Source organism: Prunus persica, chromosome G5 (assembly GCF_000346465.2).
Source record: "Prunus persica cultivar Lovell chromosome G5, Prunus_persica_NCBIv2, whole genome shotgun sequence".
In the NCBI taxonomy this organism is placed as follows: Eukaryota; Viridiplantae; Streptophyta; class Magnoliopsida; order Rosales; family Rosaceae; genus Prunus; species Prunus persica.
Genome location: NC_034013.1, coordinates 14,474,555 through 14,495,246, shown reverse-complemented (window position 1 = coordinate 14,495,246; position 20,692 = coordinate 14,474,555). Strand labels below are relative to the sequence as shown.

General features: G+C 38.5%; 5 protein-coding genes across 14 annotated transcripts; 1 reads left to right on the top strand and 4 right to left on the bottom strand.

The window, feature by feature from the left end:
- Positions 1,025 to 3,317, top strand: LOC18776035 (small nuclear ribonucleoprotein-associated proteins B and B'). Of its 2 annotated transcripts, none has more exons than XM_007209377.2 (2): positions 1,025 to 2,040; positions 3,073 to 3,317. In XM_007209377.2, the coding sequence occupies exon 1, from the start codon at positions 1,180 to 1,182 to the stop codon at positions 2,035 to 2,037; it is 858 nt and encodes a 285-aa protein (XP_007209439.1). In that variant the 5' UTR covers positions 1,025 to 1,179; the 3' UTR covers positions 2,038 to 2,040; positions 3,073 to 3,317. The 2 variants fall into 2 exon arrangements, with proteins under 2 accessions (XP_007209439.1, XP_020419516.1); XM_020563927.1 differs by lacking the exon at positions 3,073 to 3,317 and adding an exon at positions 2,187 to 3,044.
- Positions 3,439 to 6,700, bottom strand: LOC18776977 (AP-1 complex subunit mu-2). Its single transcript, XM_007209099.2, has 11 exons — positions 6,348 to 6,700; positions 6,014 to 6,160; positions 5,821 to 5,883; positions 5,557 to 5,733; positions 5,369 to 5,472; positions 4,931 to 5,038; positions 4,744 to 4,840; positions 4,499 to 4,596; positions 4,205 to 4,346; positions 3,977 to 4,099; positions 3,439 to 3,881 (listed from the first exon to the last, which is right to left on the bottom strand). The coding sequence occupies exons 1-11, from the start codon at positions 6,474 to 6,476 to the stop codon at positions 3,783 to 3,785; spliced, it is 1,287 nt and encodes a 428-aa protein (XP_007209161.1). The 5' UTR covers positions 6,477 to 6,700; the 3' UTR covers positions 3,439 to 3,782.
- Positions 7,247 to 10,155, bottom strand: LOC18776425 (lysM domain receptor-like kinase 3). Of its 3 annotated transcripts, none has more exons than XM_020564441.1 (10): positions 9,472 to 10,155; positions 9,175 to 9,372; positions 8,931 to 9,064; positions 8,734 to 8,826; positions 8,539 to 8,644; positions 8,269 to 8,420; positions 8,073 to 8,170; positions 7,805 to 7,943; positions 7,615 to 7,713; positions 7,247 to 7,521 (listed from the first exon to the last, which is right to left on the bottom strand). In XM_020564441.1, exons 1-10 carry the CDS (start codon positions 10,151 to 10,153, stop codon positions 7,354 to 7,356), a joined length of 1,869 nt encoding a protein of 622 aa, XP_020420030.1. In that variant the 5' UTR covers positions 10,154 to 10,155; the 3' UTR covers positions 7,247 to 7,353. The 3 variants fall into 3 exon arrangements, with proteins under 3 accessions (XP_020420030.1, XP_020420031.1, XP_020420033.1); XM_020564442.1 differs by having other exon boundaries at positions 8,734 to 8,823; XM_020564444.1 differs by having other exon boundaries at positions 7,428 to 7,531.
- LOC18777771 (oleosin 16.4 kDa) lies at positions 10,803 to 11,926 on the bottom strand. Its single transcript, XM_007209512.2, has one exon. The coding sequence runs from the start codon at positions 11,808 to 11,810 to the stop codon at positions 11,139 to 11,141; it is 672 nt and encodes a 223-aa protein (XP_007209574.1). The 5' UTR covers positions 11,811 to 11,926; the 3' UTR covers positions 10,803 to 11,138.
- Positions 16,990 to 19,613, bottom strand: LOC18776871 (protein LATERAL ORGAN BOUNDARIES). Of its 7 annotated transcripts, none has more exons than XM_020564838.1 (2): positions 19,230 to 19,613; positions 16,990 to 18,259 (listed from the first exon to the last, which is right to left on the bottom strand). In XM_020564838.1, exon 2 carries the CDS (start codon positions 18,245 to 18,247, stop codon positions 17,669 to 17,671), a length of 579 nt encoding a protein of 192 aa, XP_020420427.1. In that variant the 5' UTR covers positions 18,248 to 18,259; positions 19,230 to 19,613; the 3' UTR covers positions 16,990 to 17,668. The 7 variants fall into 7 exon arrangements, with proteins under 7 accessions (XP_020420427.1, XP_020420424.1, XP_020420422.1 ...); XM_020564835.1 differs by having other exon boundaries at positions 16,990 to 18,296; positions 19,279 to 19,613; XM_020564833.1 differs by having other exon boundaries at positions 16,990 to 18,279; positions 19,279 to 19,613.

Here is a 20,692-nt window from a genome sequence, read left to right as displayed (position 1 = left end):
GACAAATGGTTCAATGGTTTTTACGTGGAGTTGTATAAACTACGTATGTATAGATAATTCGTTCATCGGTTACACATGAAATTACGGAGAGTGAACGTTATAGAAATTGAAAGCTAATCGAAACGGCTTATGAAACGTGTATTTCTTTTCATGTGACTGAATATTCTAGATAATTTAATAAATGAATAAATAGATAAGAATAATTAAATTAAAGTTGAGCGAAAAAACCAATAAGGAGATTGAAATTTGTTAACGAAAGAAATATCCTTTCCTAATTTTATGAAAATATACCAAGAAAATGCATGTATTCATTACAAATTTGAAAGATAATTGAACGGTATATGACACAAGTGTTATGGTTTTACGGAATTTATGCCACTAAAACTTATAAATACATTTGTTTAAAAGGAAAAACAATAGTAGGAAACTTGGACGACAAAGTTATATCATAAAACGTGTATAACGTAGTTAAAGTTTGACGAAGATGAGAGGTTAAAGTAGAGCGACAAATTTGATGGTCAAATTAAAGTTTGTTCAACTACAGACAAATCGTTCACCAGTCTTCATTTAAAATTGCAAAAATTACAGATATATAGACAATTCATTTATCAGTTACACCATCAAAGAGTGATAAATAGATTAGCAACTTGTTAAAGATCCAAAAGTAGATTAGCAAAAGAAAAACCGGACTTGTTTATATACGATTTTAGTCATAAAACTCATGTAGAAAAACGGCTTTTCACTTGTCTCACGTTATATCTTCAATGAAGTAAGTCTTTTAAATTGAAAACGGAAAAAGAAGAAGTTATAATTCAACCAAAGTAAGTAAATATACACGAAATAAAATAATTCCTAATTGGATTAAAACTTTCCTTAAGTTTATAAATCCAAGCTAAGCTCAGTTGAATTGAATCCCCCAATCATCCACGTCATACTAAAATAAGCCCACAACGCGTCATCAAGCCCAAATCATTCTCGAGCCCAATATAATATACGCACATCTATTTAGTTTTAGTTTTTTTTTAAAAAAAAAAAATTTATGTGAAAAAATAGAACAGAGTTTAGACAATCCCGAATTTGATTTGCGTCGATCCAAAACCCTAGGGTTTTCAATCGTCTCTTCTTCAGTGTCCAAAAACCCCCAAGCCTTGGGCGCGGAGGACTGCAGAGCCCATCACAATGTCGATGTCGAAGAGCTCCAAGATGCTGCAATTCATAAACTACCGAATGCGAGTGACGATCCAAGACGGTCGGCAGCTCGTCGGCAAGTTCATGGCCTTCGATCGCCACATGAACCTCGTCCTGGGCGACTGCGAGGAGTTTCGCAAGCTCCCGCCATTGAAGGGCAAGAAGAGCAACGAGGAACGCGACGACCGTCGAACCCTAGGACTCGTCCTCCTCCGCGGTGAAGAGGTGATCTCCATGACCGTCGAGGGCCCACCTCCTCAGGAAGAGTCACGTGCCAAGGCCGCCAGCGCCGCCGCTTTGGCTGGCCCCGGTTTGGGCCGGGCCGCCGGTCGAGGTATCCCCACTGCTCCACTGGCCCAGGCACAGCCCGGTCTCTCCGGCCCGGTTCGAGGCGTGGGTGGGCCCGCCCCCGGCATGATGCAGCCGCAGATTTCACGCCCTCCTGTTCCGAACCTCTCTGCGCCGCCTATGTCGTACCCGGCTGCTCCGGTGATTCGTCCGCCTGGGCAGATGCCTGGATATCCCGGTCAGGGCCCACCGCAGATGGCGCGGGGTCCACCGCCTGGTGTGCCGCCTCCACAGTTTCCGAGGCCTGGTGGCCCACCTCTGCAATTCCAGGGCCCACCTCAGATGCAGTTTGGGCAGAGGCCGATGGGTCCTCCGCCGCCTGGGCAGATGATGAGGGGCCCACCTCCTCCGCCTCGACCCGGCATGCCTGGTCCACCACCGCATCGTCCTGGGATGCCTCCTCCACCTGGTGGTCAAGTTCCTGTGTTTGGACCCCCTCGTCCTGGAATGCCACCTCCACCCAACCCTCAGAACCAGCAACAAAATCAGCAGCAGCAGTGATTGGTATGTTTTTCTTTACCTTATTTGTTTGAGTAAATTCTGAATGCTTTGCCTTGTCATATGTTTGCGGCAATGGTGCTTATAATTCAATGGTGTTTTGCCATTTTTCTAATTGAAATGGAATCTGTATATCCTTGGTTTTGTTGCAGATCTCTTCCTCTACAACCCCTATCTTTAAAACTTAAAATTTGAAACCAAAAGCTCATTGTAGATATGCAGGAAGGTATACTGTGCATCCAGACTTCCTTCATTACCATGTTTCTAACATTTTTGAGTGAAACTGGTAGATTTTATTGTTTTTCAATGTTCTGAGAGTTGACACTGTGATGGCGCTTTTGGCAAGAACTATATCATAAAGGGTTGACAAGTTAACAATATCTGAACTTCAATTTGTTTGGTTTACTGCAAAAATTATCCTATCTAAGTTCAATGTTAGACCAGCAGTTCTGTATTTAGTTTAAGGCTGCTTGATAAGTGATGTTTATGAGGTTTTTGATTGAAATATTTGGACTAACTTTTTCAGTAGGACTAATCATATTTGGGGTATGCCTTTTATTCTTCCATCTCGGTAGTGTGTCACAAGCCTTCCCATAGGCAACCTTATGAATTCTTTCTATGATGAAACTATACAATTCCAAAATGATGTCATTATCGAATTGCAGTTGTATCAGTCATTCAAACACAACAGTTTTGGGATTCGCTTAGTTGTCATTTAATCTTTGGGTTCTTGGAAAATTCTTGTTAAGCTTTATGGTTACGTCGGAGTTGGAAGTTGGGGCTTTTTGCTTGTTTAGCTCTACAGTTTTTCCTGACATTTTATTTCTCAATCCAATTGGAAAAATTGATTGACATATGCCTGTATTACCATCGATCGTGTTGTAAGATTATCTCGCGGTTTCTAGTCTCTACTTTAAAGAATTTAAGTTGTTATCACTTCTATTCACCAAAATTACAGCTTTTCTTGTTGCATTTTGATTGGTCATTCCCTTCTTCCTTGGAAGCTAACCTAATATTTTTCTTTCTTTTTTTGAGCAGGCATGTGACAGGGTGTGCGCTTAATGTTTTCTGACGGCTGGTGGCTTGCATCGAGTATCAGTTTTCTGAACGGGTTTGAGCCTGCGCGAGATTTCCTCTTGTACCTTGGGAGTTCTGTAGCTGTTACTGTTATGATGTGCTAAAGCATTGACCTGGTTATTTGTACAATCTGACTATTACAATTCTATCAATTCGGTTGTCAATTACAAATTTACTGTTGAAATTTGAAACGCAGACTCTCTCTCTCTCTCTCTCCCCCAACTTAAAACTTGGCTCATAAACTACGATGTATGCTTGTGCGATGGTGAAATTTCGGCAAATGCATATCAACAGTACTAGTCATACAAAGATGCATACAGCTTCACATGAAAGTAAATAAAAAGATTTTCATTTATAATTAGAAAAGTGTTTATCATGTATAATTCAAGCATGACAATAATAAGTACTGAGCCATACACTTGGTATTCACCATTACCTATAACCTACTTTCACAAACCAAGTTCGGGCCTGAAACAAAATCTCCTGCTGTTGATTATAACCAAAAAGAAAAAGTAAAACACACAAAAATTGATTGAATAAACTTGTGTGGCAGCCATTGCAAAAGATCACTGGAGATGAGTTTACTCGTAATGGCAGCAGTATAGAAAGAAAATTCCCCGAGCATGTATTCTATTTACTTGATTGAAAGCTGCAAGACATGTGAGTTGCCTTTACATTAGTCTCAGTTCATATTCGCCCGCCATTGTTATGTATCTCACCCATGGAAGAGCATGGTATCCACTTTTCTCAATGATTTTTAGGTATCGGACCTACAAAATCCAAATACCAGATAGCCACATCAGTTTGAAGTTGAACCAATCACAGCATGAGCCCAATTGAGAAAATAATGATGCTTGTAGCGTACCTGAATCCCGGAGACGGTAAAATACGGGATTTCAAACTTCACACGAATAGGAGCTTTTCTTTCAGGAACTGCTTCTTCAGAAGTTATACTAGGAAGCCTAAACTCAGCCCTCAACATGTACTCCTGTGCAATTTAATACAAGGTCAAAAATATCTTTGAGAGGTCTTTGCAATCGATAATATACTTAATGGCAAGAGAAAGCCTATGGAGCTTTAGACCTAGTCCTACCTTATTACCAGGAAAAGATTTAATTTTCCAGACTAAAGCATCACTCTCTGGAGCATATGCAGCAGATCCCATTGATGTCCGGACATTAGGATTTGTAGCATCGGCAGGCACAGGCAAATGAATTTCGACATTTGTAGCCGTGCTGTACCAAGTAACCGGAGCTTACAGTAAGAGATTCTGATAATGGAACTCACGAGTGAAAAGTTGTAAACTGTTGCACTAAGCAACTGTCGCAAGCTATAGAAGTCATTAAACTGACTTTTTACACTACAGAACATGTATCACTGCTATTACCTGCGCTCCTTATACTGGCTCCTTGCTTTTACCGTGATTTCAATACGACTTCTAGAATGCTTTTCAACTTGTGCTTCCACCCAGATAAGAGGCTTTACCTGAAACCATTGAGAAGACAAATTTAAATGCAAATCAAGGTTGGAGCTCACTTATGCCCCCGTTGGTTACCAAGGAATAAACAAAACAAGAATATATAAACAAGGATGACATAAGTAACTATTTATGGTGCATAAAACAAAATGAACCTGAGTACTGAGTCTGTATGTCATCAGATCAAATGCTCCATCAGGGGGTATGAAGGATATAGTTCGGTCATTCTCGAATCGAGCCAAACGTACACACCTACAGGGTGGGGAAAAATTAAAGTAAATCAAAAGGGTTATTAGCATATGAAGCAGCATAGATTTGAATTAGCTAAATGAGGCAACATACTGATGGAACTTGATATCATCCAGATCGATGGCTTTCCCTTTTGTTGTTCGACCTTGCGCCTCCAGCAGCACTCGATCATTCAGTCCAAGCTTACACTCGGGCATACCACTACAACAAATGAAGCAAGTTTACCAGGCCAGTGTCTAACCATCCAAGGGTAAAATCCAATTATATTTACAAATTTTAGGATACTCTTAATTTGTATTCATTTTCCAAGCTCAAGTTAACATCACTAATAATCAAACTCAAAGATGAACATGCTAATAATCATGTTAATAATCATGCCGGAGTTGAATTTTCAAAATCCTAATCATTAACCATAGGGTTGGCCAAACAAATTTTAATTTGGCAGGTAGTTTGCCTTCATAGCAAATGCAGTTGCCACTTTCTAGATTTTTTTGCCATAAACTAAACTGAAGAAGAAGAGAAGTTATGCACCTCAAATAAGTTCTCATCTTTAGGGCCCCCACAACATCTGACCGTATTATTTGTCCATTGCTGTTGACAAGTATATTGACACTTTCCACCACATCCAAAAAGACCTGATATAAAATGAACAGAGTCAATGATGGTTCACACGTAGTTTATTTCATCCCCGATTAAACATGAAGAGAGGATCAACCTACTTCATTCTTCTTGTATCGTATCCCTTCACTGCGCCAAGACACTGCATTTGTGACAGCCATGGGAGGACGCTGTGTCACCTCCATCCTGTAGGCATCAGTCTTGATGAACTCACTAAGAATCTTTGCTTCAGTGAATTGCGGAAAACCAAAGTCCATAATTTCATCAAGTAACTCATACTGCCGAAATCACAAAGCAGCGTCAGTACAATCCCATCAAAACTTGGTTTCTAGTTCTATCTACAAAAGACCTTACAAGTCAATTACCACTACGACAAAGTTGTCTCTTAATGATTCCTCTTCTAGCTCTTCAAAATAGTGCTTAAATACCTGAACACATAAACAAAACGTATTGAAATGTATGAAAACCTCACATGGGTAACAATGGATGATGAATGGCAATAATGCCATTTAAGGCAAATACAAGTGAAAAAAAGGGCCAGAGTTGAAGAGTTCGTACATCAATTACACGATGCAGAAAGAGCAGCAAGCTAGCAGCATTGCAGTTCTGCCTCGAGGCAATCATCAAGTAGACATTGTTGTGCTGTATGAACATGTAGCTGACTCCATTGTCGTAAACCACTGGATCTTGGGAGTAAGGATCGACCTGAAGAAGAAGATCAAATTCCCACAAATGCAAAGCTTAAATTTTACCCAGAAATTTCCAAACTTGATCGTTCTAATTGAGAAATTGATGCAAGCTTCATTGTGATCAAAGCTGAATATATATATTATCACATACTTTACGGTCTTCCTGTTGAGGCAGGCAAGCAAAAATGAGAAAGAAAGATTACCTCTTTTTCAATGAACTTGGTGAAGAAGCGCTCGGCCTGAGCAGCAGAGACATCGCCACGGTAGTCGCGCCAAATCAACACTCGCCCTTTGATGTCTAACAAAAAGAGCGCCGAGGCGGCGCCGGCCATTGGGATTGAAGATCGATAGTTTTGGATCCGACCCAGCAGTCACCTCCCCACAAAGATCAAACCTTTTTCTCGCTCTGTTTTTGAATTTTATGTCATAATTTTATATCTTAAAACCATATGAAATGGGCAAAAATGTTCAGAATTTTAGCTGTTTTTCATGTTGATGAAATTCAATGAATTGGAGGTGAAATTGCTTTTGTCCTGGTGGAGGCAAGTGTCGTCAAATAATGGGTTGCTAAACTTGCCCAGTACTCATATTTTAGATTTCAGTCTGGTTAAACGACCACGTTTAGAGCCCAATAAAACTTGGGTTGGTTTCTCTTACCCAGTTTATCATTTTATGGGCTCCTTTAGTGGGCTTAGATAGAACTTGTGAAATTCTGCGTATTTTTTTGTTTTTTGTTTTTATTTTTATAAGAAGAGGTAACAGCATTATAAAAATAAAATAAAAACCATGACAACTACATAATTTATACAAAAACTCTGTGATGTGAAAAAAAAAAAACCTAGGGTTTCTTTTATAAATAGTTGTGTTATAATGGGCCTATATGTCTTTAAAAAAAAAAAATTTATAATTGTAGTGGTTTGAACTAATTACTCCTCTAGACAAGGTTCTGGATTCGAGTCCTAGCATATGTATTGTGTGTGTGAGTTTAGTATATCGTCGCTCCTCTCAATAGAGGTTAGCATTTGAGTGGGTGGCAATAACACACCACTCTCTAACAAAAATTCTTTGTGCTTGTTGGCACATACACATTTCTCGTTTTTGGACCAAAAAAATATGATAATTGCATACATCAGTACAAAGATATTGGGGATGTTGAACATGAGGGATTTTCACACATCTTGTTCGTTCTTCTATTTCTTTTTTCTATTTTTATCTTCCACTCATAATTAACCCACTGAAGACTTGGCTCTTCCCTCCAAGTGATGCTTCCCATTCTATTGAGCACACCAATATTTGGGAGAGCGTTTGCACAATGTCTCTCATCTCTGGTCTATCTACTGGATCTTCACTCGAACACCGCCTTGCTATTTCTGCCATCTGCCAAGTGCTTCAAATAATGATTAACCACATATCATAATAATAATAATATACATAATGCTATGCCAAAACTAAAATTTGAGTTGAACAAACCTTGTATACTTCTTCGATAGGGTAGCTTCCTTTCATGTTACCATCTACTTTAGCTTCCAATGCAGCTTCTGGATCTTTTTCTTGGAACACTGCATATAGCTGCATAACAATTCAGAGAGAAAGTGTTGCTAACTTTAGTCACTTGCATGTTGCAACATATGTTTGTTATTTAATTGAGAATTGGACTTACAACTGAGCTGAGTGACTTCATTCTTTTTGGTTCTCTGTTGTCACGAACAATCGCACGCTGACCCGTTATTAGCTCTGCTACCACCACTCCGAACGCATAAACATCAGTTTTCGATGTCATTTGTAGCTCACGAACAGATCTTGCAGAAGAAAACAAAAAGTAGTGGATTATGGCAAGTTCATAAGCTTAATCAAAACTAATCCAACTTTTATGTTGTTTGACAAGTGCTCAAGAAAACTAATAATGTAATGCATAATGTTTTACTTACTCTGGAGGAATGTAACCGGGTGTTCCAACCACGCGTGTCGCTACCATATCTTCTTCGCTTGACCGTTCTACTAACCTTGCTAGGCCAAAATCTGCAACCTGTGTGTGTAAACAGCAATCACCTAAGAAATATGAATGGTTTATTTGATTGACCACAGCAAAAATGAAAAATACGCATTGCAATTGTGAAAGTGTACCTTTGCTCTGAGTCCTTGATCAAGTAGAATGTTACTGGTTTTTATATCCCGGTGCACATAGCGCGCCTTCGTGTGGTCATGAATGTATTCAATTCCTCTTGCTGTATCCAGTGCTATTTGTGCTCTTGCTGTCCATGAAAGAGGTTGGTTTCCTGCAAGTAACCAATAGTGTTTGAGACCCTAAAAGAAAAACAAACAAACCCAATTGTCTAAATGTTCAAATAAAGAGGGATGTGGATGTGGTATCCATGGCATGAGGAGGTTACGTACCTTTCAGCAATGGGTCATGAAGATGGTCATTGAGGGAGCCATTCTGTAGAAACTCATAAACCAAACATAGATGGTCACTTCCACTAGCATATCCCAGCAGCTCCACCTGAGAATACGAGTTGGTCACATACTTTTTCTTTTTATAAGATTTGGTCATTGAGAGTGATCCATTCTTGTAAATTTTTTTCTTCTTACCACATTGTTGTGATGTATCTTGCATAAAACCTTGAGCTCAGCAAAGAACTCCTTTGTTCTGCTAGATCTCATCTTCTTAATTGCAACTTCCTGCTTTTCAAAGAAGGCATCCATGGTTCTAGATTAAATTAAATATAAACCTTTTTGGTTATTTTATTGACATAAAAAAAATGAAAGGATGGTTTTGTGTATGATACCAGTTCTCCTAATATTCCGAAGTAAACGCTGCCATATCCACCCTCCCCAATCTTCCTGGTTTCATCAAAGTTACTTGTAGCCATCTCGATTTGCTCCATGCTATATATAACTGGTCTTTCATTCTCAAAAGTTTCTGCATGAAGCAGAGTTGCATCACATTTCTGAGATGGTAAGGATTTCTAGAAACTGATATAAGTGAGCGCATTGAAATGGTTTAAGATCAAAGTTTAGATTTTATCTGACCTTCCATTTGCCTTTTGAAGAACTGTTGCTTCAGTGAGAAACCTTTCTTGGCACTTGGGTTTACAACAGATTTTTGATCTTCTTCTCTGTTCCTTCCTTTTCTGTATCTGATGAGAAGGAATATGATGAATGTGGCCACAAATAGAAAACCAACAGCTGACACTACGCCTATAATTGTAGGCAAACTGAGTCTCTTTCCTGGTTTGAACAAGAAAATTTGGTTAACTTTATACTGCTTCAACTTCAGAAAATTTGCATTGATGATTTGAATTGCAAATAATACAATAAAATCACTACCTTGCCTTTTTGGTTGAAGTCCATTCAGCTCCATTGGCACAAACAAAACCCAACCAACATCTATAAAATTTGGGGTTTGAGTGAGGTTTATGTTCAGATTCTGAATTTCACTCTCATATGCAGATAGAAGTTGTTCAATTCCTATCAAAGTGTCATGGTCTTGAACTGTGTATGTCACAACCTCCTGTGAAGATCTCTCTACGCACCCACAAACAAGGAGAATAGTTGTCATATTGCCAACACCAGCAAATGGCTTCTCCTCTGCTCCAACTATCATTGCCTGCCCACTGTAAAACTCACTAACAACATTCTCAAGGGTGTCTCCTTGTTTAACTAGGTAACTGGTGTCATAGAGGTAAGTTTTGGTGCCTTTGATGTCTTTGCAAGTGCAAGGCACAGATACAAGATAGTCTTGTTTGTGTTGGGTGCCATGAACTATAGGCTTGATGCTGGATGAATTGACAGAGTAAAAAGTGGCTATTTCCTCTATTTGATGGCCTTTTGAGATGTGATATAGGTAGGAATTGCAGCTCTGGATTTGATCAGAATCAGAGCAAGCAAAAGGGTACAGACGGGTTGAGCTTATGCCAACACTGTCTGAGAGAACATGAGTGGAGAAGATAGTAGTGAAGAGAACCAAGAAGAGGAGGTGCTGTTTTTGGTTTAAACAAGCCATTTCCATGGTGAAATGATGATCATTTGGCATAGGAAATAAGATGGGCAAGAATGGCTTCTGCTTTTGGCATTATATGTTTGTCGGTTTTGCTTTTGAAAAAATTGAAAAACAGAAATCATAGTGTTGTTGGATTTTTGTAATTGGGCACGAGAGGTCAAGATTATAACAACATTATGGATCCAAGTGTGTTATTTGAGGATTGGCAATGTCTTATTGTCTGTTCGATATGTACATGTAGCTAAATTTTATTCACAAAAACATAAGAGAGAGAGAGAGAGATGAAATCTGCAAGTAGTTGAAGAGTGAGAAAGTCTGAACACATGAGACTAGTATAATCCGTCTTTAAAAACAGAAGGGTCATTATTCTTTGTGCTTTGTTTAATCCGTATGAAAAGAACGAAACTGGCTGGTCCTTGATGGAGTTTTATTGGCGGATCATGTGCTGGCTCTCTTATGATTGTGGTCATCCATTGTCTCTTTCATTTTCTCTCTTTGTTTAGCCTCAAATTTCTTAATTTTGTGAGGGGTTGATGTTGAAACCTGAAGCTGCCTCTGTTGTGTTGTGTTTCTTAACCTAAACTATGAGTTACAAGGTCTTCATCTAAAATTCCCCTTACGAATGTAATCTTAAGTAGGGGGAAATGAACGAGCAATACTATTAACCAATTGAGCTACAAAATACTAAAATTTGTGTGAATTTTTGGAAATTGAAAGCAAAAAGAAAAAGAAACAAACAAAGAACAAAAAAAATAGCACAACATTTTATTGCATCATATACAAACGTAGAACTACCATTGACCAAACAGTGACATCTACATTTTCTTTTGCCAAAACGTTTATAAAGGTGACACAGAAGAAAGCAGAAAGAGAAACAAAGAGACCCCAAGAAGGGGAGAGAGAGAGAGAGAGAGAGAGAGAGAGAGAGAGAGAGAGAGATTACTAGCTACCAAGGCCTATATATAACATGCATCTATGAACCAGTTCATCTTCTTCATGGCTCAACAGTAACAGTAACACCTTCACGCCCCCTGCCACCTTCTTTGGTCCTACCACCCTCTTGGTCCCTACCAGCATCCTGGGCCTTATCTACATTTTGCCCCGTTTCTCTAGTCTTCTGGCCCACCTGACCTCCAGTCTCCTGCAACAAGTGGCCCACCTGGCCTCCAGTCTCTTGCATCTTTTGGCCCAAATAGCCCGCCGTCTCCTGTACCTTTAGGCCCAAATACCCCGTTGTCTCCTGCACCTTCTGGCCCATTTTCTGCGGCAACCGACTCCGACTCAGAAAACGGGCCAACCAAGAAAAAGACGAGAGGGCCGTGATCCCAAAAGCCCCCGAGGTTAAGATCCCGACCACGGACAGGCCTATGACCAAAGCGGCCGGGACCAAAATGGGGCTGAAGATAACAAAAAGCGGGGTGGAAACAGCGAGCCCAAGGATCGTCCCAGCGAGCGTGAGCCCAGAAAGGAAGAGCAGAGTGCCGCCGATTGGAACAAGAGTGAGCATTGCTACAATATGCGTGGCAGAGGGACCATTTTGTGGAAGGAAGCCTTTTGGTTGCTGTTGGTCGTCGTACTGGAAACCTTGGTGCTGCTGTTGTTGGTCGTACTGGTGCTGAGTCTGGTAGCCTTGGTGTTCTTGTGGGCGGGGGTGTTGCTCAGCCATTGATGAAGAGGTTAATAGGGTTTCTGGGTTTTGCTTGGGTTGGTTTGATCGGTGACGTTGAGAATGTGTGTGAGAGAGAGAGAGAGAGTGAGGGGAAGAGGAGGGGGTGAGGGTTTAAAGGAGAGGGTGGAGGGGACACGTGGAGGGACGGGGACACTTGTTGGATGCATGGAGAGGGAGGGTTTGCGTGAGTGTTCAAGTGTTATCAACAATTTTTTGTTGGGTTGTGTGTCTTATTTTGGATTTGTGAACTAGAGATGGATGGGGGTTGTTGTTTGGTGCAAATACAAATGGCAGTGTGCGTGTTCGTTTTTTGTTTTTCTGCTCAATCGGTGTGAAAATATTACAATGAATATCCAGTATGATCATAAACCAAAAAAAGAAAACAATGGTGAAGCCTAGTAACCAAGGTACAACGTTGTCATATTATATAACAGTTTTATTAATTTATTCAGTAAACAATTTCATAAAACGAATGGTATGAAGGCTTCATCCCGTTTGCAAACTCGATCGAACCATTGTTATGGAAGAGTTATTTGTGTTCATCATATTATAACCAGACCCAGAAGGCTCACCTAAGTATTATTTGGATCGCTTCCTTCCTAAAGCTTAGCCAGCCCATTATAGTAATGGATTGAGCCTATGTTTGGCAATATTCAAGCCCAACTTCAGCTGAAACCCAAACATATATGGATTGAGCCTATGTTTTGATTTTCCTTTCATGCAAGCTTTCGTTTTGATGATGATAAAATGAACTATTATGTTCTCCAAACGATCACTCATTTTGTCAGTCGGGTTTAGTTCAATTGGTTGAGCTCTTTTATTTTCACTTAAGTGAGTAGATGTTCGAAACCTCAAGACACCTGATGAATTTTTCTGTAAGTCCCTCTACCTCAATCGTTTGTACTAAAAAACAGCCACTCCTTATTACTTCAAATCAATGTATACCTGAGTAGGTGTTGGTAAGAATATTTGTGTGAACTACATTTGGAAAACTTGCAGCAAAGAGGTATCTTCAGATTCTTGAAAATCTACACAAAATCTTTGCTTGAAGGAACGAACTGTTGGCGACAAATTATAATATGAAATAAATCTCAATTATAATAGAATTAAATAAATAAATAAGTAATCAAAATCCTAACATAATAAGGAATCTAAATCCTAACTGAGTAAATACTAACCAACACAACACGAACCACTAGAGTGAAAGTTGAACAGTATATTTGTCGTCATGCTTAAACCCATTGAAATTTGAAGCTATAAATTCTCTCTGCATTGAATATTGTCAGAACCGTGCAACTTGATAGGCTCATCCCATTTCCCTCAAGTCAAAATTTGGGCCATTTATATTCGAAAGCAACACTTTGTGCACACATATGGTTTAGAGATTGTATTCCTAATTCCCCCTCAAATAATAATATTTGAAAGGGGGTCACCACTACACAATATGTTATACTTTGGAAAAACGAAATATACTTATTCTTCTCAAAGTTTATATCGGCCAGGATTCTTGTGTAATATATATCTTGGTATAAGATATACAATTTGACTTGACAAATGATTGCCTAAAGGCAGAATGTAATTCTTTAACCCATAATCTTTTGTTTGTTTATACTCGCTGTAATGGCCACCATCATGGCTACCATCATTGCTAATCTGAAACAAGAACCACTTTTCATCATATAATATAAATATATCAAGGCCAAGCATTGTAGGGAATAATATAAAGATGTCGATCTAATTTATATACATTTACGTTATTCAGTGGTTGTTAGCCACATACCACACCTTTTCTAGAACTCGTGCATGTGGCGTCAAGTGATGACATGTATATATTCGCTCATTCGGATATCGGATGCTATTATAAATAGAGAAGAAAGTATAGAGGGATAGTATAAAATATATGACGTCCGCATGATAAGAACGTCCGGACATCTACTTACTTTGATACTACTAATTATACGTAGCCAATCTTAAAATTAGTGTTTCGTTAGATTCAGGTCATGATGCACTAGCGGCGCTAAATCTGCAGGATGCATTATCATTGCCAATCAATTAGTGATATATATTCCATGTTCTTTGGATCTGACGTTTTCTCTTTCTCTAATTTTTATTTTTGGGTTTCTTTTTTGTAATTTGAAACCATTTGATGCAGGCCCTTTTAGATATGTTGCGTTATCTTCAAAAGCAAAATTGGATATGGTTCTGACAGAAGCATTCAATAATTGCATTAGTGGAGAATTTAGAGAAAGCGATTCAACCAAGTTTGAATGTTGCTCATAAAAGTTTGCATAATTAGGTAAGACCATACAAGTTAATTTATTGTTTGGGGTCGAATGCTTTACTGAAAAGGGGACGAAAGGGAAGGAATGCGAATACAGTGGCATTGGGAAACAAGGAGAGATTTGTTTTCAGCTTCCACCATTTTCATAGACCGCCAGGTACACTGTTCTAGCCCAGATGATTGAGTGTTTATTAACTCCATGGGCCACTCTTTTTAAATGTCCAAAACCATTCAACATCAAGTTTTTACAGTCCCGATCTCTTGGACCACAGGAGTCCAATAGATTATAGTCACCAACCGTTGGATATTAATCTAATGGTTCAAAAAAGTTTCTTAAAAGGAGTGCAAGAGTGAGTGAACCGTTGAATTTACATCCAACGGTAAGTGACCACGAATCTCTTGGACCCCTGTAGTCCAAGAGATCAGGACTGCAAGTTTTTATAACATCTGCAATAGGGTACGTTGCACAAGTTGTAGCTGGAGTTGCTTTTGGTTGGTAATTTATACTGCTTACTTCCTTCCTGTAAATGACGGTTCGACATTGTGTCGAGAAATAAAAGATAGAAGAATGAAAACTTTCCATTTTTCTGTAGAGGTCCAATACTTTTGGTACAGAATGTACAAGTTCAATTAATTCTATGCAAATCAAATGTTTAATAACAAGAATTAATAGTTCATATATATTGATCAAAAGGTAATAACATTTTGTTTTGGAACCCTAGAAATAGATATTATCATTCAAGAAAGACGACCTTGGGTAAAAAAACTTGCAACTTGCTAAAAGAGATATATATATCTGCACCTATGTTGTTTGTATATATATATAGCACTGTACTTTGGTAAGCCCCATGAATGAATTTAAGGTGGGAACATAAAGACTTTGAGGTGGGGGCAGAAAATAGGAGCCCCACGTCATGTTGTCTTTCTTGTCCTTTGAAAGATAGGAACCTCTCCTGCCATATTTCACCAGCTCCAATTGCTTCTTTTCCACGTCTTTGCAAAGAAGAAGATTGATGGGTTGATGGATTCTGAATGAATAATTATTGCAAACCAAAACAAAAATAAACAAGAAAAACAACAACTGCAGAAAGCCATACTTGTTCCCCACCACAGCAGAGGGCCCCCTCAACCCACAGTTGACACAGTATCATACTTTTCCAATGTTAAATATATATATATATATATTTAACATTGGAAGAGTATTTAAAAGGATAAAGATTGATTGACATTGAATATATCAATTGCTAGAACCTAGTATGTATTTGATTTAAGAGATATTGTAATATCATGATAGTGTGTTATAAACGTTATAATATAAGTGGATTGATAATACTCATGTAGTGCCGTGTACCTTACAGTCACATATTAACATTTCTTGTAATGTAGATTTAACTGATTTGGTATCTGCACCAAGTAAAGTTGAAAATATAAGTTTTTGTTGTTGTTGGGTGGAGTGGGGAAGACTAAGATATGATGTGGAATTGAGATGAGAAGATTGGATTTGGCTTCCCCCATCTTTCCAAGGAAGAAAAAGGTGAGGCTTTTGGGATTTTTGCAATCTCGAGGAGGGTTTGGCTGAGAGGAGAGGAGAGGACAGGAGAGGAGGCAAGTATAGTAATAATTGGAGGACAATGGACTTGACTCTCACTAGAACCACTGCCTGACCCAGATCCAGATACGATTCTTTCAGACTCTGTACATACGTGTGTGTGTGTGTGTGTGTGAATTGTGTGTATGAGAGAGAAATAGAAGACAGGTTTAACTTTTCTTGATTTGTATGAGTGTAATATCTTTCTGTGTGAGTGAGAGAGAGAGAGAGAGAGAGGACTGACAAAAGTGAAGAGAGAAACAGGAAACATGGTGTGCGTGTTTTTGAATGATGAAAGTTTGGTGCCGCTACAGATTACGAAAAAGAAGGAAAAAAACATATCAATGGAATGAGTAGAATTAGACAGGGAAGTCGAAGAATATAAGGAAATTCAAATCAAAGTCACCTCTCTCCCTCAGACACAATCTCACACAATGTGTTGTCTAATCTCAAACGCTTAATCTGCACAAGTTCAAGTCACCCCCTCTGACCTTGGAAGCATATATATATTAATGAAACCCTAACCCTAATTGCTTTGCTGGGTTTCATTACTTGTTTGGAATTAACCCTAATTACACATTTTTATAGCGTAACCTGACCTGAGCATCATAAAAAAGTTATGTATTTATATCCAGGTTTCACTGTGTTGTCCGGTAAGTTTTGGGTACAGTACAAATACTTGGCTGTAGTTGGAGATGGAACAACTACAGTGCTTTATGTATCGGATCCAATGAGGAATGGACTGTAGATTGTACTGTTTCAGATATCTCTGCAACTATACTCCCACAAACATACATATATATATATATATATATGAAATAATATATATTAGGAGAAACAGATTCACCCAATCAAGTACATGATAAACACTAGAATTCAAACATGTTAGAATATATGCACGCACAAAAGGTTGAAACACACACTGTTTCTCCTTCTGCTATCTTTTATTATATTTATTTGAATGGGTTATTAATTTTTTGTTTTTCCAATATAAAGTAAAAAAGCTAACTGATGTTTAAGAGAGGCTTCACCATCGATACCATTCATGAAACTTGTGATCAAAAGACCAATAGGACCATGATTAGCTTGATAGGTTAACTTATTTTTATTAATTTATATTGCAAACCAGCGGCTATCAATGAGCTACTAGAATTATTTAAATTGAATATAAATATGTAAAGTGGTCCTCATCACAACATGCAATTAAAGCAGCAGAAGCAAAGGGTGAGAATATATAGGGTGAAAAGAGGACTAAGCCCCTATATATACTTAGCCACACCACAAAGAAAAAAGAATCCTCTTTAGTGTTTATGATCAAGTAATATTGTATGTTTTTATATAATTAAGATACAGATAAAGAATGTCAACCCCCGCATGGCGCATGCGCATGCCTTCATATATACTCCATATGTACAGTTGCATTATGACACAATATTAAGAGATCTACTCCATCGATCTGAGGGTAAGTCTTATTCAGGAGAAACACTTGCGTGAAACAAGAATAACACTGTTTTGTAATCCTCGACCAATAACGCTACGATACAAGTGATAACTTTTCCACATGGTATAACGTTATTGGCCGAAAATAATAAAATAGTATTATCCCCTTACAACAAGTTTCTCTGCTTATTTAGGTTTACATAATTTAGGTATATACATACATATAGCTAGCACTGAACCCACCAAATTATATACTTGGAAACAATGGGATTACTAAAGCCATCTGGCTATATATAAATATAGCTCGCACGAAATTATATATAGAAGAGTAGTGTAACTACTACACGTGAGGCTAGAGACCCTGCTGACTGAGTACTTCTACAACTTAATAAGCATATATATATATATATATATATATATAGAACACCACATGACCTGCCTGGCACCACCAATAGAGTGCTATCAGAAACCAAACCCTAGCTAAATTGGGTTTTATTTACCTTTGTCAATTATTGTGATGAGGTAGCTAGGGTCTCAAATCTCACTTCACATTCTGCCATCTCCTCCTCCTTCGTTAATGTCCCCAGACCGGTTATGAATATCATTCCATGGAAGATAGGGAGCTGAGAAAGCTCCTCCAGTAGTACTAGTATTGTTTATTTGTTGGTAAAACTGGTGATGAGGATGATGATCAACCGACCTTCTCCGAGGAGCCATATTCGGCTGAATCACCGAATTTAGCCCTGTTGGCAACACCGTTGCTGTTGTGATTTCGTTGCAGGCATAGCGGATGAGGTCAGCATTGGCAGAGTCAAGCTCCTTCTGGAGCCTCTGGACCTGCCTTTGGAGGAAAGAAATGGCTCCAACACACCCATACACCGGGTCCCTGACTCGTGCCTCCGCCTCATAGGCCAGGGAGTTCACGGCGTCCTCGCGCTGATGAGGCAGGAGCTCGTTGAGAAGCTTGGTCACATTGCTGGCCCCAAAGATCTTGTGAACATTGGCGAATTTCTGGGGCTCCTCCGGTGGGAAGTAAGGTGCGAAAATGCAGCCCGGCATGCATTTTCTCCTCAAAAACTTGCAGGCAGCGCAGGGAGAGTTATAGGAGGAGCTGGAGGATGCCATTTTGATTTTTCACTGCACACCAAAGCTAATCTCTGAACAAATTAACACACTAGCACCACATCAAACATTTTTTGTAAGTCAATCCTTTATTTGTGTGTATTATAAAAAATAGTATACAACATATTTGCAACTCTTTTTTTTGTGTGTGTGTGTATTGTTGGAGGCATCAAGATAATTTTGATTAGTGCAGGAAGATCAGAACCACACACACACATATACTTAGCTACTGGAGTTTAATCAGACACTAATTTGGAAAAAAATTACCACCAACCTCGTCACTGTACTCTCTCTCTCTCTCTCTCTCTCTCTCACACACACACACACACACACACACACACACATATATGTATGTATAAAACTCATAATTAACTCATGCATATCATGCTAGCTCTTGAATCTAAAATTCTTCGCTTGATTGTTTTCTGGCTCTCATCATCTTGTCTTTTTCCATCTTTTTATATAAATTTTTTTTTTTAATGAATTCTCACATGCGATGCTCTCATCACAGCTGCTATGCCTCGATCGCTCTCCCCTGCAGGGCCATCTGCATGTTTCCTTAATTTTGGTTTCCAATTTTGTCTTTTCTAATTATATAATTTTTCCACACTCTCTCTCTCTCTCTCTCCTCCCACACCATCCCCAGCCACTTTGAAGAATTGATGCATGAGCAAAATTATAGCAATTTTATGTATAAAAAGGTCATCATAGGCATCATATATACATCCTTCTCAAATTAGTCAGTTTAACTTGGATCTGACTAGCTAGTGCAACTCACCCATTATAGGTGTGTTTACACATCTTTTGTTGATATATAAAGGTCCAAGAACATGGAAATTAAAGTCTAAGTTAAGCAAAGCTCAAGGATCTTGTTATATATCTTTTTCAGCCTTGTGCCCCCCCTCAAAAGAAAAAAGAAAGCAGCAGAGAGAATGGAATTAAGGAATAATTAACATAGAAAGGACAAGCTACATCACATGTTTACCTGGGATCTATGTCTCTCTGATGAAAGCTATGAAAAAAGGGAATTTTACCTTTTTCCCTTGTGGAGGAGCTCTTGCGAGAAATTAAGAGCTGTAGACTGTAGCTGTTCTTTGTTCCTTCCAAGATATATGTAGATATTATATCTAGTAGCTAGCCTCTTAGCCAGTTAGCTAGCCTTAGCCAATTGAAGGAGTAACACAGATTTGTCTCTGGAAGGGAGATATGATAATCTCTCTCAAAGTGGAAACCCTAATTGGAGGGAGGAGGGGGAGAGAGAAGAGAGAAGTAGCTATATAGCAGCTGAAAGTTCTGTGACAAAAGGTTATGGTAGAGAGTAAGAGGCAAAGAGTAGAGTATTTAGTGGATGGGAGAAAGAATGAAGGCAAAAGACAAAGTAATAAATGGGAGAGGTACACTAAAAAAGAATGACTATGACTCTGCATCTAACAATAATATCAAGGGGGTGACCAGGTCTCCCTTTTTTCATTCCACCCCCATCTTTTTTATCTCATGCATATTCAGGTAACATCTACATAAATAGCTACACATTCAAAATTAAACATTGATTAATTATACACTAAAATAGACCTTCTAATTGCAACATGCGTTTTCTCAAACTAATAAGGAGGTATATTAGCAGACATTAGCTAAGTTAGCTAGAGCAGATGTGCTCTCCACCATGCACCTAAGTTTGAATCCCCCCCTTCCCGTAATTTACATTAAATTAAAGTAGAACATCGTTTGTATAAATAAAAAGGAGGTACATTCAATCTAAAATTATAATATCCCTAATCCCCACTCAACATTGAATTTCATAAACTAAAACGAAATGTAGTGTATGTGGGCAATTAAATGAAGCCAAAGCAAGGTATTAAATACAAATTCTTCATCAATCTCTCTTGATCTTCAAAATATCATCTGCTAATACTTAATTTGGAGATTAATTTTGGCTTAAAAGAGCATATATAGTCCATTACTGTAACTTGCGTTTTTGTTTGAAAATCCGATGTATCGAGCATCACAAAGCAAACAGTACAATAATGGAGCCCGACAAAATGGTTTTTACTCGCACTGCAATTTGTAAATATTGGTTGAATATCACATCTCCCTCAATCCAATCAGAGTCATATCAAGCTGCCTCTCCATGTTAATCCGATGCTTCAGTTGAGTTACTGTTATCAACTCACTTGTTGCTGACCAGAAAAAAAGAAGAAAAAAAAGAAGAAGAAGAAGAAGAAGAAGAAGATCTATGAAACTAGGGTATTTTTTATATTCTCTATACCTTACTTGCTGCTCCTTTTTGCTGAAAGTGGTTGAATGGCCTTACTTCTTTCAAATTCATGTCGCGTGAGATAGAACACATTTCATCAATTTCTTCTGCATGCTGAATTTTTTATTTATTTGATATGAACAAAAAGAAAAGGAAAACAGAAAAACAAAAAACTTGTCAACACCCAATGGACT

Coding starts and splice junctions, on each gene's coding strand:
- LOC18777771 (XM_007209512.2), bottom strand. CDS start 11,810: ATGGCTGAGCAACACCCCCGCCCACAAGAACACCAAGGCTACCAGACT.
- LOC18776035 (XM_007209377.2), top strand. CDS start 1,180: ATGTCGATGTCGAAGAGCTCCAAGATGCTGCAATTCATAAACTACCGA.
- LOC18776425 (XM_020564441.1), bottom strand. CDS start 10,153: ATGGAAATGGCTTGTTTAAACCAAAAACAGCACCTCCTCTTCTTGGTT. Junction 9,373..9,471: donor ACTTCAACCAAAAAGGCAAG/GTAGTGATTTTA, acceptor TGTTCAAACCAG/GAAAGAGACTCAGTTTGCCT. Junction 7,944..8,072: donor CCCGGTTACATTCCTCCAGA/GTAAGTAAAACA, acceptor TTCTTCTGCAAG/ATCTGTTCGTGAGCTACAAA.
- LOC18776977 (XM_007209099.2), bottom strand. CDS start 6,476: ATGGCCGGCGCCGCCTCGGCGCTCTTTTTGTTAGACATCAAAGGGCGA. Junction 5,473..5,556: donor TACGATACAAGAAGAATGAA/GTAGGTTGATCC, acceptor ATTTTATATCAG/GTCTTTTTGGATGTGGTGGA. Junction 4,597..4,743: donor CATACAGACTCAGTACTCAG/GTTCATTTTGTT, acceptor CAATGGTTTCAG/GTAAAGCCTCTTATCTGGGT.
- LOC18776871 (XM_020564838.1), bottom strand. CDS start 18,247: ATGGCATCCTCCAGCTCCTCCTATAACTCTCCCTGCGCTGCCTGCAAG.